Source organism: Momordica charantia, assembly GCF_013281855.1.
Source record: "Momordica charantia cultivar OHB3-1 chromosome 8 unlocalized genomic scaffold, Mcharantia_2.0 BLBB01000008.1, whole genome shotgun sequence".
Lineage (NCBI taxonomy): Eukaryota > Viridiplantae > Streptophyta > Magnoliopsida > Cucurbitales > Cucurbitaceae > Momordica > Momordica charantia.
The window spans coordinates 12781649-12798217 of NW_028275166.1; the positions used below are offsets into that span (position 1 = coordinate 12781649).

A 16569-nucleotide genomic window follows, 5' to 3' on the forward strand; every position below is an offset into this window, starting at 1 on the left:
AATTTGTAATATTTAAAAGAAAAATCCAAGATTTCAATGTAAAAAAGTTAGAAAAAAAGGTCTTTCATAAATTGCAATATGACCCGACCCGACCCGACAATTGGATATTTTTGTAAATTCCACTGCCCCACTTTCCCCATTTTGCACCTCAAAAATAAATATTCCCACCAACCGTCCACCCCAAGAAATATAAAAAATGAAAAATAAAAAAGTTCGGACTCGCGGATTTAAGCTGCGATTCTATTTGAAGCCCAAATTTTCACTCACGAATATGTTCTTTGATATATGAACTGAAATCGCGTCTTGTGTCCGCGTGTTCACAACTTGCCGAAAGATTGATATAAAAAGGAGGGAGAGAGAGAGAGAGAGAGGGATTTTGATTGATAGAAGCTGCGAGAGCAAGCAGTCCACAGAGGGGATCTTCCAAGCTTTTTTTTCCCTCTCCCATGGCGGCCTCTGCTCGAGCTTTTTTCCTATCTCGCGTCACCGACTTTTCAATTAAACCACGCCTCCCTCCCCAACCACCGCCGCCGCCGTCGTTGCCTTCTTTTTCGTCTCCACATCTCGGCGTTCTACGACGGCGGTTTACCAGCTCGTCTGGAGCAACTACTGTGAGCTGCCTTGTCTCGGGAGTGGATGGCGGTGGAGTTTCCGATGACTTCGTTTCCACTCGGAAGTTGAAATTCGATCGCGGATTCTCCGTAATCGCGAACATGCTTAAGCGGATTGAACCGCTCGATACCTCCGATATTTCCAATGGCGTCTCTGATGCTGCGAAGGATTCGATGAAGCAGACTATCTCTTCAATGTTGGGTTTGCTTCCGTCCGATCAGTTCGCTGTCACCGTTAGGGTTTCAAAAAACCCTCTCCATAACATCCTCTCTTCGTCAATTATCACCGGGTAATAAGTTGATCGATTCTTTGCTTTTTATGGAAGTTTGGTGGAATTGTTATTGCTTTAGGTGTTGTATTCAATGGGACTTTCGGAATTGAGATGAGTTGGTCTGCACAGGTACACCCTCTGGAACGCGGAGTATCGGCTGTCTTTGATGAGGAATTTCGACATCTCGCCGGATAATTTGACGGGTTTGAACAGATCAAAACCAATGGAAGTTTCGGACGTTGAGGAGACTCTTGTTGGCGTTGATTCCGATGTGGAAGATTTGGATAGAACAAGGCCTCGTCTCTTAACCGATTTGCCCCCCGAGGCGTTGAAGTACATCCAGCAATTGCAGTCGGAATTATCGAATCTCAAGGATGTAAGGGTTTACGGAGTTTACAATTTCCAGTCGTGCTAATTGGCAATAATTTAGTTCTACTTATCGTCCACCCATGACTTGCCGAGCTGAATTCTTAAAATCATTTCTAATTTCTCTTTTTATTAAAATAAAATATTAGTTCTGAAAAGAAATTATCCTAAATGGGGCCATAGCCTTTCATTTATTTATGATGATTTAATTTCTAATAAACAACAAAATGAAAGGTTTAATTTACTATTTTAAGATGTAAAGTCTGTTGGATAGAACTCTAGTTTGATAATATTAGCTATGTAAGTTAGTGCGTGTATCATAATTCATACTCGAGACGAGGAGTTACCACGTTATCTCTGTATATAATTGCATTCTTAGTTTTTTATGTCTAATGGTCTACTGAATCTTTTTGTTAAGGATTATCATATGTTTCACAACAAATTTGATTTTAAACTTATTATCATTCAATTAGTAATTGCTTGTCAGACGCCATAAATAAATCAGTTTCTATATATAATCAAAGACAAGATGTTATTAGACTCCTGTAATTAGTTATACTATTGAGGGCTTGAACAATTGAAGTAGTACATGTTTTCTCTTCCCTTTCAGCTATTTACGTAGTTTTGCAACATTTTGGAAGTATTTGTAGTGAGATTCAGTAGTTTTGTTTTGTTATTGGCTTATATTTCATGAAGTTCATTGTCACCATCTTTATCTTGGTTATTTAGGGGGCATCCGGTTAGAGGTTATGAATTTGGTGGGAAAATATCTTCTGTTAGATGATGTGATTCATCATAATAGATCTGGACTCCAATTTAGCCAAAGAAATCATCATATTGGCTATCAAGTTTAGTAGTACATGCTCAGATTTGTTGTTTTGTGGTTGACGTAACCTGCTATCAGCTAACGCTCTTACTCTTAGGTTTAATCATATTCAGGCGCCCTTAATTTTTATTCTATGGATTAAGCCATTAAGGCGAAATAAACAACTGCTTGATTGCTTACTGATATTATCTGCCTTTTTAGTATATTTCATTCAGTTAAGATAGGGTGGTCTTCGTCTTCCTGTCTATTGGGATGGGGTTAAACGTTTTTTCTGGCTTGTTAAATGCACGCCCCTGCATCTTACTTGAGGGAAAGAAAAATCTTTATGATTCTCTGGCTTTACCTTCCCATATTTTTGTTCTGAATGTGCCAGGAACTAAATACTCGGAAGCAAGAAAACATGCAGATGGAATATGGCAGAGGAAATAGGAACAATTTGTTAGAGTATCTGCGTTCTTTGGATTCAAATATGGTACTTCATTGTTTTTACTTCTATAGCTTTACTTTTGTGCTTAGCTGCCTTTATTTTCCATCTCGCCAGTAGGCCGATGCTGGTCGGTGCCCAAGCTGTTGAACACCTCCATGTTTTATTTGTTTTAGGTGACTGAACTCTGCAAACCATCTACGTTGGAGGTGGAGGAAATCATTCATGAGCTTGTTGGAAACATATTGCAAAGGTTCTTTAAAGATGATGCTAGCTCTACTTTCGTTGAGGATTCGAGTGTGGCGGATTTAGGGAAACTTGCTAATGCTGGCGATGAGTTTTATGATACTGTAGGCACTTCTCGGGATTACCTTGCAAAACTCTTGTTCTGGTTAGTTGGCACTCATTGGCCTTCATGTTATCTTTAAGTATATATTTCTTTTAGTTTTGGATTTATGGAAACTTGCTATTTAGTCCCTCTCATGAATTTGGGCCTTGAGTGATTTATTGACCTACACTTAAGAAATCCCATTACAACTTAATGAGATTTTCATGTTACAAACTAAATTTTTGCAAATTTTACAAATTTTAAACTATAGAGGTTGATCATCTCACATTTCAAACTATAAAGACTAAATAGTGACATACTAAACTATAGTCGCATGCTAAAGTCTAGAGAGTAAATCATTACAAATTTTGAACTATACGGACTGAATTGTTACATGTTAAATGTATGGAGTAAATCAGTCACTTGGATGAATTACAATGTCTTTTAATCCTTATTTTAGTTTCTTGTGTGCACAATACTCGAGAAATGAGCCATGCCCAAGGAGCTAACTTGTTGAAGCAATTTACTGCTGCAGGTGTATGTTATTGGGTCATCACTTGAGGAGCTTGGAGAATAGACTGCAGTTAAGCTGTGTCGTTGGGTTGTTATAAGAGAAGGAAGTGTACATTCTCTCTGTACTTCCCCCCTTAGCTTTATATTATGTCTATACCTTCTATAATTGTTCTTCAATAAAAGGAATATTTTAGCCTCTCTTATATTTACTTATGATTACCAAAGCAAAATATCGAAGTTCTCGAACGAGCAATCGAAAAGGTCCCAGCTATTGAGGTATCCCCTTCGTTCTTAATTGTCTCAAATCCATGAAGTTTCTCCTTTTTTCCATAATGAATGTGGGAGTAGTAAGTAATTAATGGTCTCGAACTGTACTTGTTTGATTTGGTCTTTATATTTTCACATGCAGGGCCCGATAACCATTTCTGTTTTTAGGTTTTGATTTTTGGTTTTATTGTTTTTTTTTTAGTTTTCTGATTTTAAAAAACAAAAACCATATATGGTTGAGAACTGGTTTTTATTTTTTTGTTTTTAAAAAATAGAAAATCAATTTAATATTTTCTAATGATATTCTCTCTCTATACAAATTTAATATTTTTTCCAAACTTTTCTCATTCTCAAATTTCACTTTTCTTTATCTAAATGTTTTCTCGTTCAATTTTCTTTCACTTATAACTCTTCTTTCTCTTTTTATTTATTTACATTCTATAATAAATATATTTTTAACTTTTTCTTGTCTATTTGGGTAATTCGAGTATCTCCCTCGCCAAGAGTGATAGGGAGTTCGATACATCCTTCTGAAATGACACTTTCCCTTGAGAAACCAATTAAAGGTGTCGAGCTTTTCTTCAACTGAGCTTTTCCCCATCCAGAAGTTATGTAGGTCGAGAGGGATAGAATGTTGGTCGAGGTGCCAGCATCTATGAAGCCACGTCGCACCATAACATGGTCGATATTGGGAACTATGACCAAGACGTCTTTGTGAGGCAGGTGGATGGCTTGTAGGTCGACATTTGAGAAAGTGACAAGACAGACCTTTGGCTTCGCCTATATTGATCCGATCTCATTTCGAGCTTCACAAGCTAGCTCTTTGCATTTGTGGCCAAATTGGCCTCCATTAGGTCCTTCGTGAATAGTGTTGATCACTGGAGGTCAATCCTCACGCTTTTGAGGGGTCTTGGACCTCTCCCTTTTTCTCGTATTTTTCACTGCTCTCGATCCTTCTTACTGACGTACTTCTTGAAGTAGCTTTGTCGAATCAAGCCTTCAATGTGTTACTTCAAGTCGTAACAATCAGAGGTATGATGGCCGTGATCTTGGTGGAAACAGTAATAGTTTGACCTATCTCGTTGGTTATATCTCGTTGGTTAGGGTCTTGATGCAATGGTTTGAGATCTTTCAGTAGATTGAGCATTGCATCTTGAATTTGGGGACAAGGTCGTTGTAATTGCTCCGATTGGCGATTGTGACTGTTGGTTGTTGGGCCTGAGGTGAAAAACCTCAGTCAGCTTTTAATCTAAAACATGCAAACTTGATCTATCCTGTCGGCTTTATTGACGACTCGGATGACACCGAGTTGAATCGTCAAGTCCACGTGTCACGGTGTATTTTTCATGCTCAAGATGTATGTCCATTTAATTTCAACGATCCCAATTAACAAAAAGATTGATCAAGATTAAAGCAAATTTATCTCAATCCTCGTATAAATTGTGGAACCCTCTTTGTCTTTGTTCAAACACACAACCTTCACTTTCATTTTTTTCAACCATCAACCACTCTTCTATTTTTTCTTTCCAAAGATGAGTCTATTGTCTTCCATTTTTTCCAATGAGGAAGAACAAAATGGCTCAGAATCGAATTCTTTTACTTTCATTTATATAGATTTTTTTTACTTTTATTTTTTTTTCGAGTACAACAATCCATATCTCCAAAACCATCAAATTCAATTTGACCCAAAACCATTATTTTAAAATATAAGAGTATTTTTGTAATCTCACCTTCGTCGTCCAAAGAAAAGAAAGGTTAGAAAAACTTTTTTCTTTTTTTAGATCTGGGTCAATATCCTAAAATCAAAAAAATTTTAGGCCATTTTTACATTTTTCCAAAAAAATTTTAACAAGTGAAGTGTGATAATAAAATTATAATTGAAAAAATGAGATAAAAATTAAAAATAAATTGGTAAAAATAGATATTTTGAAACTTTTAAAATTAACAAAATTAAAACTATGGTGAAAATACATCTACCAAAACAATATTTCATACTTCTAAGTTTTAACCATTGCTTGAATGTTGGGGACTAGAGTAGACCTTTTTGAAGATTTATAACGAAAAAGAAAATATATTTGAAAGTTGAACGGCTACATTTTAAAAAGTTTTATCATTAAAATAAAATAAACAAATATTTAGCCGAAGAAAGGTGAAACAGAGACGAATAAAACCCAAGACGAAGCTCACCGATACAGAGGAAAGAAAATGTGGAACAATGGCAGTTCCAATCGGAATCCAAAGAAATTTCTGTATGGAAGAGTTCGATTCAACCAATTTTCAAGAGAAAAGGGAAGAAAAATGGAAACAAATGTTCCATTTTCTAAATATAGAAACACAACCCTGCGAGAAAATTGGATCTCCAATGGAAAACGAGGGAAAGAAAAAGAAAGAAAAAGTAGAGACAAATTTCCCTCCCACCACCGGATGCTACCATTTCAAATCCTAGTTGTTCGAAATCCAGAAAAAAAAAAAAAAAACAATGAACAGAGGTTCTGATTTGCAGAAATGGGACCCAATTGGAGAAGAGAAGGCAGAGATTCCGTAGTGTGATTCATCGGCGATCAACTTTGGCATCTATGTTCTCCATTTCCACAAAATGTTCGATTGTGGTGGATACAAATCGCAGTACATCGGCGGCCACAAAGAGAAATTTGTGAGGTACCTTACATTCAATTCTTCAAAACCTAAATCATCGATTACATTCTAATTTGTGGATTCAATCGAATGTTTGAATGGTTGTTGTGTGGTCAGGTTGGATGATTTGGATTCAAACTTGTCAATGCCATCAGGAACGAGCGGGATGAAGAGATGCCGATTCAAGCTAGAGGGCCTCCCACTGCCATTTACGAGCCGATCGAAGCACCGAAACGCGTCGAAAACGTTCCGGCGCGGCGTCCAGAGGAGCTCCGACGGGCTGGTCACCCTCGGCCGCTCCCTCCAGTCGAGCGTCTCCCGCGTCATCTTCCCGGAGGATCTCAAGGTCTCGGACCAGAAGATCTTCGACCCGCAGGACAAATCGCTGCTGTTCTGGAACAAGCTGTTCGTGGTGGCCTGCATCCTCTCGGTCTCCATTGATCCCCTATTCTTCTACCTCCCCACGTTCAACCACGCCTCCTACTGCCTCGGCATGGACTCTCCCCTTGCCACCGCCACCACCACCATGCGCACCATCGTCGATGTCTTTTACCTCATTCGGATGGGCTTTCAGTTTCGGACGGCTTACATTGCGCCATCGTCGAGGGTGTTTGGCCGCGGCGAGCTTGTCATCGATCCGGCCGAGATCGCCAAGCGCTATCTCCAGCGCTACTTCGTCGCGGATTTTCTCTCCGTTCTGCCTCTGCCTCAGGTCTGTGCTGTGCTACAATTTCTTAAATGAATTCTTTACATTGATTTTGTTGGGTTTGCAAGAAGAATGCAAATAAAGTCCTACGTTAGTATTAGTTAAGAACATGATCAGACAGAGGTCAATTATCTCCCTTGTCATTATATTTGATTTGATTTGCATTACATAACTGTGGCTCAGGTGGTGGTTTGGAGGTTTCTTCACAGATCAAAAGGTTCGGAGGTGTTGGCGACGAAGCAAGCGTTGTTAAACATAGTGTTTCTTCAGTACATTCCCAGATTCATCAGATTCATTCCTCTGAACATAGAGCTTAAGAAGACGGCAGGAGTTTTTGCAGAATCCGCCTGGGCTGGAGCTGCTTACTATCTGCTCCTCTACATGCTTGCCAGTCATGTAAGCCGAGCCAAGCCAAGATTGTGTTGTTCCTAAGAAACTGAATCTAAATAAATGTGAATATGGTTTGAAATTGATGAACAGTTTCTTGACAGATTGCAGGAGCGTTCTGGTACTTGCTGGCGGTGGAGAGGAACGACGCGTGTTGGAGGCAGGCGTGCAAAGCGAGCGGGAAGTGCAACATAAACTATCTCTACTGCGGGAACAAGCATATGTCTGGATATAAGGAATGGCGAAACATCAGCGTCCAGGTTCTGACCAAGGCCTGCTCCGCCATCGGCGACTACTTGCCCTTCAACTACGGCATTTACACTCAAGCCATCGCCTCCGGCATTGTCCAGGCCAAGCCTTTCTTCCCCAAGTTCTGCTACTGCTTGTGGTGGGGCTTGCAAAACTTGAGGTCCATTTTAACTCCACCATTTTCCTTCTTCCCCTTCACCCATTTCCCTTTACATTCTTCAAACTTTCCATGGTCTGTGTTTCCAACAGTACGCTTGGTCAGGGCCTGCTCACCAGTACCTATCCTGGAGAGATCATCTTTTCCATCCTCATAGCAATCTCTGGCCTTCTTCTTTTTGCCCTCTTGATTGGAAACATGCAAGTAAGCAAGATTAGATCTTTACCATCCCTTAATTCCATTGGCAACATTTATTGAAGAAGTTACTAGCTTTAATTCTACTGGCAACAACAGACGTACCTTCAATCTCTGACGGTCCGGCTTGAGGAGATGCGCATCAAGAGGCGAGACTCGGAGCAGTGGATGCACCACCGGCTACTTCCGATGGACTTGAGAGAAAAAGTTAGGCGCTACGATCAGTACAAATGGCTGGAGACCAGAGGAGTGGACGAAGAGAGCTTGGTCCAAAGTCTGCCCAAAGATCTGAGGAGAGACATAAAACGCCATCTGTGTCTGAACTTGGTGCGAAGGGTGCCTCTGTTTGCGAACATGGACGAGCGGTTGCTGGACGCCATATGCGAGCGGCTGAAGCCAACGCTGTACACGGAGAACACGTACATTGTGCGAGAAGGAGACCCAGTGGACGAAATGCTGTTCATCATCCGCGGCCGCCTCGAGAGCGTCACCACCGACGGCGGCCGGAGCGGCTTCTTCAACCGCGGCGTCCTCAAGGAAGGCGACTTCTGTGGGGAGGAGCTGCTGACGTGGGCGCTCGACCCCAAGTCCGGCGCCAACCTGCCATCCTCGACGCGTACGGTGCACGCGCTGGCGGAGGTGGAGGCGTTCGCGTTGGAGGCGGAGGAGCTGAAGTTCGTGGCGACCCAGTTCCGGCGGCTGCACAGCCGGCAAGTGCAGCACACGTTCCGGTTCTACTCGCAGCAGTGGCGGACGTGGGCGTCGTGCTTCATTCAGGCGGCGTGGCGGCGGTACTCGAAGAGGAAGCTGGCGGAGCTGAGGCGGAAGGAGGAGGAGGAGGAGGCGGAGGCGGAGGCTGCGGCGTACAGCTCGTCGCGGCTGGGAGCCACCATTCTTGCTTCGAGATTTGCGGCCAATGCGCTGCGGGGCCACCGGATGCGCAACATCAGCGGGAGGACCTTGATCTCTTTGCAGAAGCCCCCCGAGCCCGATTTTTCCGTCTACAAGGGAGAGTAGAAACAGAAACAGGGTTTCAAATCCTCCCTCCACTTTCTAGATTTTTCTTGGTTTTATTTGAACAATATTTAGACCCGGTTTACTCGAGGAATGAGAATAATCAAAATTTTTATGGATTGGATTCCACTGGTGACATATCCAACTTTGCAATCACTGTGTTAAAATAGTGTAATCATTCTTACTCTTCTCTGTTAATCCTGGATTTCATTCTCATTTCTTATTCAGGACTCTTTACAATAATTAATTATTTTATATTTTTACTATTTAGACTACTAATCATTTGATTTTATTATAAAATATTACAAATTTCTATTTAATTTTTTAACTTTTTAAATTTACTTTGTTATTATTAATTAATATCACTGTATTAATTCATTATTACTAAATATTTGAACAATAAAATTTAAAAAGTTTTTGCTTAAGGGGGTGATTATTAAAAATTATTTTAGTTAATGTAATTTAATTTAATTATTTATTATTTGTTAATATTAAATAAATTGTTACGATAAAAAAAATATTTACTATCAATAAAATAGTAATAAAATATATTTTATTACTATTTTTAAAAAACAGTATTAGTTTATAATTAGCTAGAAAGGAGAAAGAGGTATATTTTGAGTAAACAACATGCATCAAATGAATGACATTCTCATTTCGATTGATTTTCAGTATGATCCATTCTCATTCTGATTTCTTGTAAGTAAACGAGGCCTTGTAACTGTCTGACCATTTTTTGGTGATCATCATTAAAATCATTAAAATTTTGATAAGTAGATGAGAGAGATGTAGAAATTGAGATATTGCTTTTGCTTTTTCAAAAAATTAAAAAAGATGTAAAATTTTTGTTGGTGATAAGCATGAAGATAGATGATCACATGTTAGCACCTAAGTATTATTTATTTGGTTTTTAATTTTTTTTAAAATTCTCTATATTTTCTTTAGTTCTCAAATGTGCTTTTTAATTGAGAGATTGTTACGTTGAATTATTGTTTTATTAACATACTGATGTGTTGTAGGTTTATTTCTAGGCATGTTAACAAAATAATTTAAAGAAACATTAATTTTTTATTAATAAATTTTAACATCTCTGTATTATAATACCTAAGTGAGAGTTTTAACGTTGTATTTATAATATATATGCAGTAGATATTTCATATACTATTCATATTTTCTTTAAACCATAGTTATCTATGCAATGCAACATGCTTGGTTTCCAACCAATGTAATGTTATATAAAAGGGTTGAATTATAATTTTCATCCATATAATATTATGTTAGACTTGTACAAATGGTAGGTCCGACATTTGGCAACTAAGGGGTAGCTTATTAATGTATTTTTTTTTCTTCGTATTGTTGAGATTTACAGCACAAATCAATAATCAATGTATTTATAGATGACTTGATGCTCACTAATTGCTGAGATATGATTATTGTGCTTGGTGGCACAGTTGAGTGACTCTGATTCACATAAAATAATCTCTTTAAAATTTTTGTCCCTTGACATATGGTGTTGTGAAATTTTGGGAGGATGTACTAAACTTATTTAAAGGAGGATAATGAGGGTATTTAGGCTCTTATAAAGCACCCTGAGAAATCCAAACAGTGATGGAGAATAACTTTTCTTTTGGTCTCAGAAAGTAAAATTGTTACCCTATCATAATCATTTTTGTCTATTAATCCTGCGTATGGTTATAACCCTAGTTGTTTTACTTTCAGGTATTGAGAGTTGCCTTCTATTTTTCAATGGTGGATTCCAATTTATATATCTGCTTATTTTTTAGGTTTTGTGAACCAATAAGATCACGTGGGTAGATACCGTATTGCGTCTGGGTCATTTTAACTTTATTTGATATTTGTTATTAAAAATACAAAAGGTATAAAATAACAAAAAAAATATATATTAAAATGAAATTGAAATGATGGATTTAGAGATGAAAGTAGAAAATAGAAAATAGATTTTTTTAAAATATATAAATATTTCTGTTTAATTTCTTTTAATATCTTTCTCTCACTTCCATATTTATCTCTTTCTCTCTCCCCCACTCTTCAAGTTTTACTAACTTCTCCATCTCTCCCAAGAATATCTCCTTCACTCTCACATTTTACACATAGGGAGGGGGATCGTGTCAATTTCTCATCGAATATCAAAACGTGCAATACCAGAATCTTCATTTTTTATAAAGTGTTTCATCTCCAAAATCTCTCTCTTTTTATCCCCACAAAAAACTTCCATTTTTTTACTTACTGTGATACAGAAGAGATTCTATCCAAAAACTCTCCCATCACTACTCTCAGTATATATAATCCATTTTTTCTTTTTTCCTAACAGATACAAAAGGTATTAGTTGCCAGTATTTAATCCACGAAATCCTCTTGTAATCAACATTTACTAAAAGGTTCGAAATTCCATTGCCTTTTGTTGATGCGTGGATTTTGACCCTCCGGCTCTTCTTCTCGCACACACCAAACCCGATGATAAGGGAACCGATACCTGCAAAATCAAACCGATCTAAACCGGTGTGACCTTAGTCACACGGGCTCCGATGCTTAAGTTAGCGAAGGAGAGTTGAGAAAATAATTAGCTAAAGATTAGTCACCCCTTTTCAGGGTTGGATCTCACTGCTACTTATAGCGGTGAAGATGATTCCAGAACCTTCGTAGCCAAATCCTAATTCGGCTTTGCAGGGCCCGAGGGATCGTAGATCGTAGGCTGGAGATTCATGGGTTGGGACGTGGGCTGAGCAGGAGTCGGGACCGAGAAGTGGTTGGGACCGAGAAGTGGTCGGGATCGAGAAGTGGTCGGGAGTCGAGAAGTGGTCGAGACCGAGCAGGGGACGGGACCGAGCCCTCTCGGCCAGGTTAGTTCTCCGCCAGTCGCTTTCCTCGTTCTCTGCCCCGGCGTTAGGTCGTTCTTTGGGCCGGCCCGTTACGTCACGGGCCGGTCTCCCCTAATCAATGATCTCAGACTTCAACTCCTTGTCCCGTTTTAGGTCGTTTTTGTTCTCCATAACAATGACCCCCACTCTTAAAACAGAAGACAAATAATTGTGTAAAGATCTTTGTTTTGAGAGTACTTGTCGCTTGTCGTTACCACGAGATCATTGTATATCAGTGGCTAAAAATGAGAAGGTTGCTAACGCACAGGGCTTCTACCAAAAGCTTTTGATCCAATTTTGGATTTCAGTGCTTGGTTCCTGCCACTGGTTTTGTGCCTTGAACTTGTCAATACTATTCATGAATTGGAAGTTTTTTCCAATTTTCGTTGATCATAATCAAGTCTCCTGAGCCTGGTTTTATTCTCATCTGAGTTTAAACCATTTACTTTTGGCCTTGGGATCTAACTTTAACAGAACTAATGTCGATACATTTGGGTTTCTAACCTATTTGGCTTTTGCCCATGTTTTATACCTCAGGGTTTACTCTCGGGTTTCTAACCCACTTGGCTTTTGCCAATGGCTTTTATACCCTGAGTTTAGTCGGCACCTTTAGGTTTCTAACATATTTGGCTTCTGCCGGTTTTTTACCCCAAGTTAAATCAACACCCTCGGGTTTTTAACCTATTTTGGCTTTTGCCATATGATTTTCTACCCGTGGGTTTCGTTGATCGGTTAGGCTTGTCTGTTTTCTGTTTTAACCATGCTGGGCTTGTACGCATGCCTTTTTCAGCACTTCGAGATTCTTTTCCCTGGTTTCACTGATTGGCTTTTAGCTTTTCGGCCTGCTTCTAGGTCCGTCCCAATGTTGAGTTTCTTGATTGGTCCTAGATATGTAGATATTCAGGTCGTAGATATGTAGATATTCATATGATGCCCCCTGCTTGAGAAATTTATTTCAGAATGAACATAAAAACTCAAGTATCACGTCGAATGTCGAATACTTTATTAGTAGGAAGATCGTCCTGTCGAAGATTTAGTTACAATAAGCTTAGTTGGTCCAAATAATGGAGAAACATAAAAAATGTCTAGAAATATGTCGAACTAGTGGTAGTATCTTTTGAGGTGTTTGGCGTGCCACGGGTGTAGTAAGGTCTTCCCCCGTTGGTCTTCTAAAGCATAAGTGCCTATTCGCACCACTTTAGTGACTTTGTATGGGCCCTTCCATGTTGGCCCAAACGCACCGCTAGTTGAATCTTTAGTATTGGGCATAATCTTTCTTAACACCAGATCACCTTCTTTAAAGTCACGTTTCTTAACCTTCGAGTTGTAGTATCGAGCTATTCGATTTTTGTATTCAGCTGTCGTAGCCGTGCTGTTTCTCGATGTTCTTCTAATAAGTCGAGGTAGAGCTTTACGGATTCGTTGTTGTCAAGTAGACTGAACTGCTCTACCATTGGGGAGGGGAGTCCAATTTCGACTGGCACTACCACTTCAGAGCCAAATGATAATGAAAATGGCGTTTCTCCTGTCGAAGTACAAGGTGTTGTTCTGTAGGCCCATAATGCGTTGGGAAGTTCCTCTGCCCACAACCCTTTGAGCTTTTCTATCTACGGGGTGTCAGAGGCGGTCAGGTGCTGGGTATTCTCAACTACATTAAACGAGTCAGCCAGAATATGGTTCCGACAATTAAAACGAGGGTCAATCTCGAGTTTCAAGAGCCTGGCCAGAGCATTCGTGACCCTGTTTGTAGGGGGACGGTGTCGGAGCTGACCCGTGGCTTATCTTTTAACTATTAAACAGAGGACGAAAGAGAGTCTACACAACTACGTAGCTCGGTTCAACGAGGAAAAGCTGCAGGTAGAAGGCCTTACAGACACTGTATCTCTGCTAGCCTTCATGTCCGGCGTCAGGGATGAGCATTTGTCATTTTCGTTCAGAAAGAAAACACCGAGTACCTTCTCGGAGGAGCTGAGCCGAGCTCAGAGGTACATGAGCGCTGGTGAGTTCTTTTACTCAAAAAGGGAGCCAGACGAAAAGCGAACCGACCAAAAGAGGGAGAGGTCGGGAGATAAACCACCGAGGTCGAGATGGGAGAAGAGGGATCGGAGTAGCCAGAAAGATCCACCCCAAAAATTTGAAAAGTATACCCCGACCACCGTTCCACTCGAGCAAGTGCTGATGGAGATCAAAGACCAAAGGTTGCTTAAGTGGCCGGAGAGGATGAAGGCCCCATCAACTAAACGAAGTAAAGGCTGATATTGCCTTTTCCACCAGGATCACGGCCATGCAACTCAGGATTGTTTTGATCTCAAGGAAGAGGTGAAAGGGCTAATCCGAATGGGCTACCTCAAAGAGTATGTAGAGGACTCTAAAGCGACACAAAACGGCGAAAGCGACAAGTCCCCTGCTCGAGAGATTCGAACTATAATAGGAGGCCTAATAGAGAGAGAATCTGGGAGAAAAATAAAGGCAGATGTGCAAGAAGCTAGGGCGAACCGCAAACAAAATGAGGTCTACCACGCGTGTATTACAGACCGGCTGGTGACGATCGAGTTTTCAGAGGACGAGGCGACTCACTTCCTCCACCCTCATAATGATGCACTGGTTATCGCTTTGAAGATAGCAAATGTGAAAGTACATCGAATTTTGGTGGATGGGGGCAGCTCGGCAGATATCATCTCCTAGACGGCCTATAAAGCTATGGATCTAGGAGAAAAAGTGCTCAAGAGCAACTCAACACTGTTGGTAGGATTTGGAGGGGAACAGGTCATTCCCGAAGGGAGGATAGAGTTGTCTGTAATGTTCGGAAGCGGGCCGAAAAGTGTTACCAAGATGGTGGACTTTTTGGTCGTTAACTACACATCCTCCTACAATGCAATATTGGGAAGACCGACAATGCATATGCTCAAAGCGATACCATCCACATACCACCAGTCCATGAAGTTCCCAACACCGGGTGGAGTATGAGAGATAAAGGAGAACAACAAGTGTCGCTGGAATGCTACTATATCTCAATGAGGGGTAACGACAGGACTTCTACTAAGGGGGGTTGTTGATCTTTCCTTTTTTCCTTCAAGTGTGGTTGTTTTTGTTTCTCTACATTTAGTAAGATTTCTGATTATTATTTCTTTTATTCAATAAAGTATTCATTTGTTTGGTTCTCTATCAACTATGTCTTCTAAATTCAAAACGAGATGCCAAGCGACTTTGATAAAACACCTTGCCTCGTCTACAAGCGTACTCTCAAAAGATATTGACAATACATTACCTTGAGAATAGGGGGCCATAGGTACCGACTACTCGGCGACGTGAGCTTGGTAAATCCAACTCTACACGACGATGGTAAAACCAGCTCTAGCCGAGCAGGTCGAGCAGGGCTCAGGGCCGAGTGCGAACGGGCACAAATCTACATTAATCGGCAATTTTGAACTATGAGATAAATATTTGGTAGCCTATTTTTGTCAATAGGCGTTATTTTCGACTGAGCAAGGCTCGGGTCCGACCACCACTCGACGCCGACCACGTGCGATGGGGCATGAATCTACTTTAATAGACACATTTGGAAAGAACAATTAAACAATCTCAACATGGCCAAACCAGAAGCGAGGCGATTGACCTAGCACGGTTAAAACATGAGATGGAGTAAAAAACCAACAACGGGTATAAAACCATTGGTTATGGCCAACGGGTTAGAAACCTACGGAAATGAAAGCAACAAAACCCCATCATAGATGGAGCCGTAAGCCAATAAGTGATTGGTAAGAGGGTTAATTGATAATTCCAAAAAGAAATACAAGCAACATAGTGACAAAACACATAAAAGTCAACGAGACACTAAACACAGTAAAGCGACTCGCTCAAGCTACCTTATTACTCGTCGTCGTCATCATCCATGTCGTCAAGAGTGTCATGCTCGGCTCTAAAACGCTCCGGGAGGAAGGAAAAGTCAATGTCAGGGTGTTGAGTAGAAACCTGGCGAAGAGACCAGGAAACACTGCACTCCATGGCAGAGTTTTGCAGGTCGACGTACTCCTGAGTTTTCTTGAATTCTCTGGCCAAGAATTCAGAATTAGAGAGTCGAGCGTCTGCCTCGTCAAGTCTCCTCTGCAGGTTAGCCAGCTCGTCTCGAGATTTTCTCTTCTCCGTTTCTAACTCACGTTGGGTACCCTCCAGAAGGCTGTTGGCCTGGTTCAAGGAAGAAATGGCCTGTTCCAACTCCTCCCGAGGAGTCTAATGACAGCGGAAGTGGTTAATTTCATCAGCAACCCAACCCGAGAATACCACCAGACGATTGAAAATCTGCCAAGGACAGAAATCGACATTAGGAGAGGATGCTATGGCAAATACTTGAAGCTACAAAGCACTCACCTGGTGGAGATCACTAAGGCACGTGCTGATACTGTGCTGAGGATTTGACAGGCCAAAATCCGACCCGCTTGATGAGTCGCCGAGGCCTTGCCAAAGACCAAATGCTCTTTCCAGGTAAGCTGTCCCATCAGCATCAACATAATATGGGCCAGAGAAAGGGAAGATTGAGGCTTGATAGGAGCTCCCTGGATGACCTCGAGGGGAGGACGGGACAGACGTCCCGTGAAGTCGGGCGGAACGCCTCGGAGCTGTCGGAGGCATGGAAGATCGAGCATGTTGTGAAGGGAGCCCCTCCTTGGTCAAATCAGTCACTTCGATATCCGAAGCTCAACTAGAGCCAGCCTCCAAACTTCGGGCATTTCAACGACGCTTT

General features: G+C 40.8%; 2 protein-coding genes across 2 annotated transcripts; both read left to right on the top strand.

Moving 5' to 3' along the window:
* The first annotated feature begins 248 nt into the window (after positions 1 to 248).
* On the top strand, positions 249 to 3543 carry LOC111018383 (seed maturation-like protein). Its single transcript, XM_022294437.2, has 5 exons — positions 249 to 901; positions 1013 to 1259; positions 2449 to 2547; positions 2676 to 2890; positions 3363 to 3543. The coding sequence occupies exons 1-5, from the start codon at positions 447 to 449 to the stop codon at positions 3436 to 3438; spliced, it is 1092 nt and encodes a 363-aa protein (XP_022150129.1). The 5' UTR covers positions 249 to 446; the 3' UTR covers positions 3439 to 3543.
* A 135-nt stretch (positions 3544 to 3678) lies between these two features.
* Positions 3679 to 9064, top strand: LOC111018364 (putative cyclic nucleotide-gated ion channel 8). Its single transcript, XM_088127403.1, has 6 exons — positions 3679 to 6265; positions 6359 to 6953; positions 7131 to 7343; positions 7439 to 7743; positions 7833 to 7944; positions 8035 to 9064. The coding sequence occupies exons 1-6, from the start codon at positions 6204 to 6206 to the stop codon at positions 8950 to 8952; spliced, it is 2205 nt and encodes a 734-aa protein (XP_087983529.1). The 5' UTR covers positions 3679 to 6203; the 3' UTR covers positions 8953 to 9064.
* The last annotated feature ends 7505 nt before the right edge of the window (positions 9065 to 16569 follow it).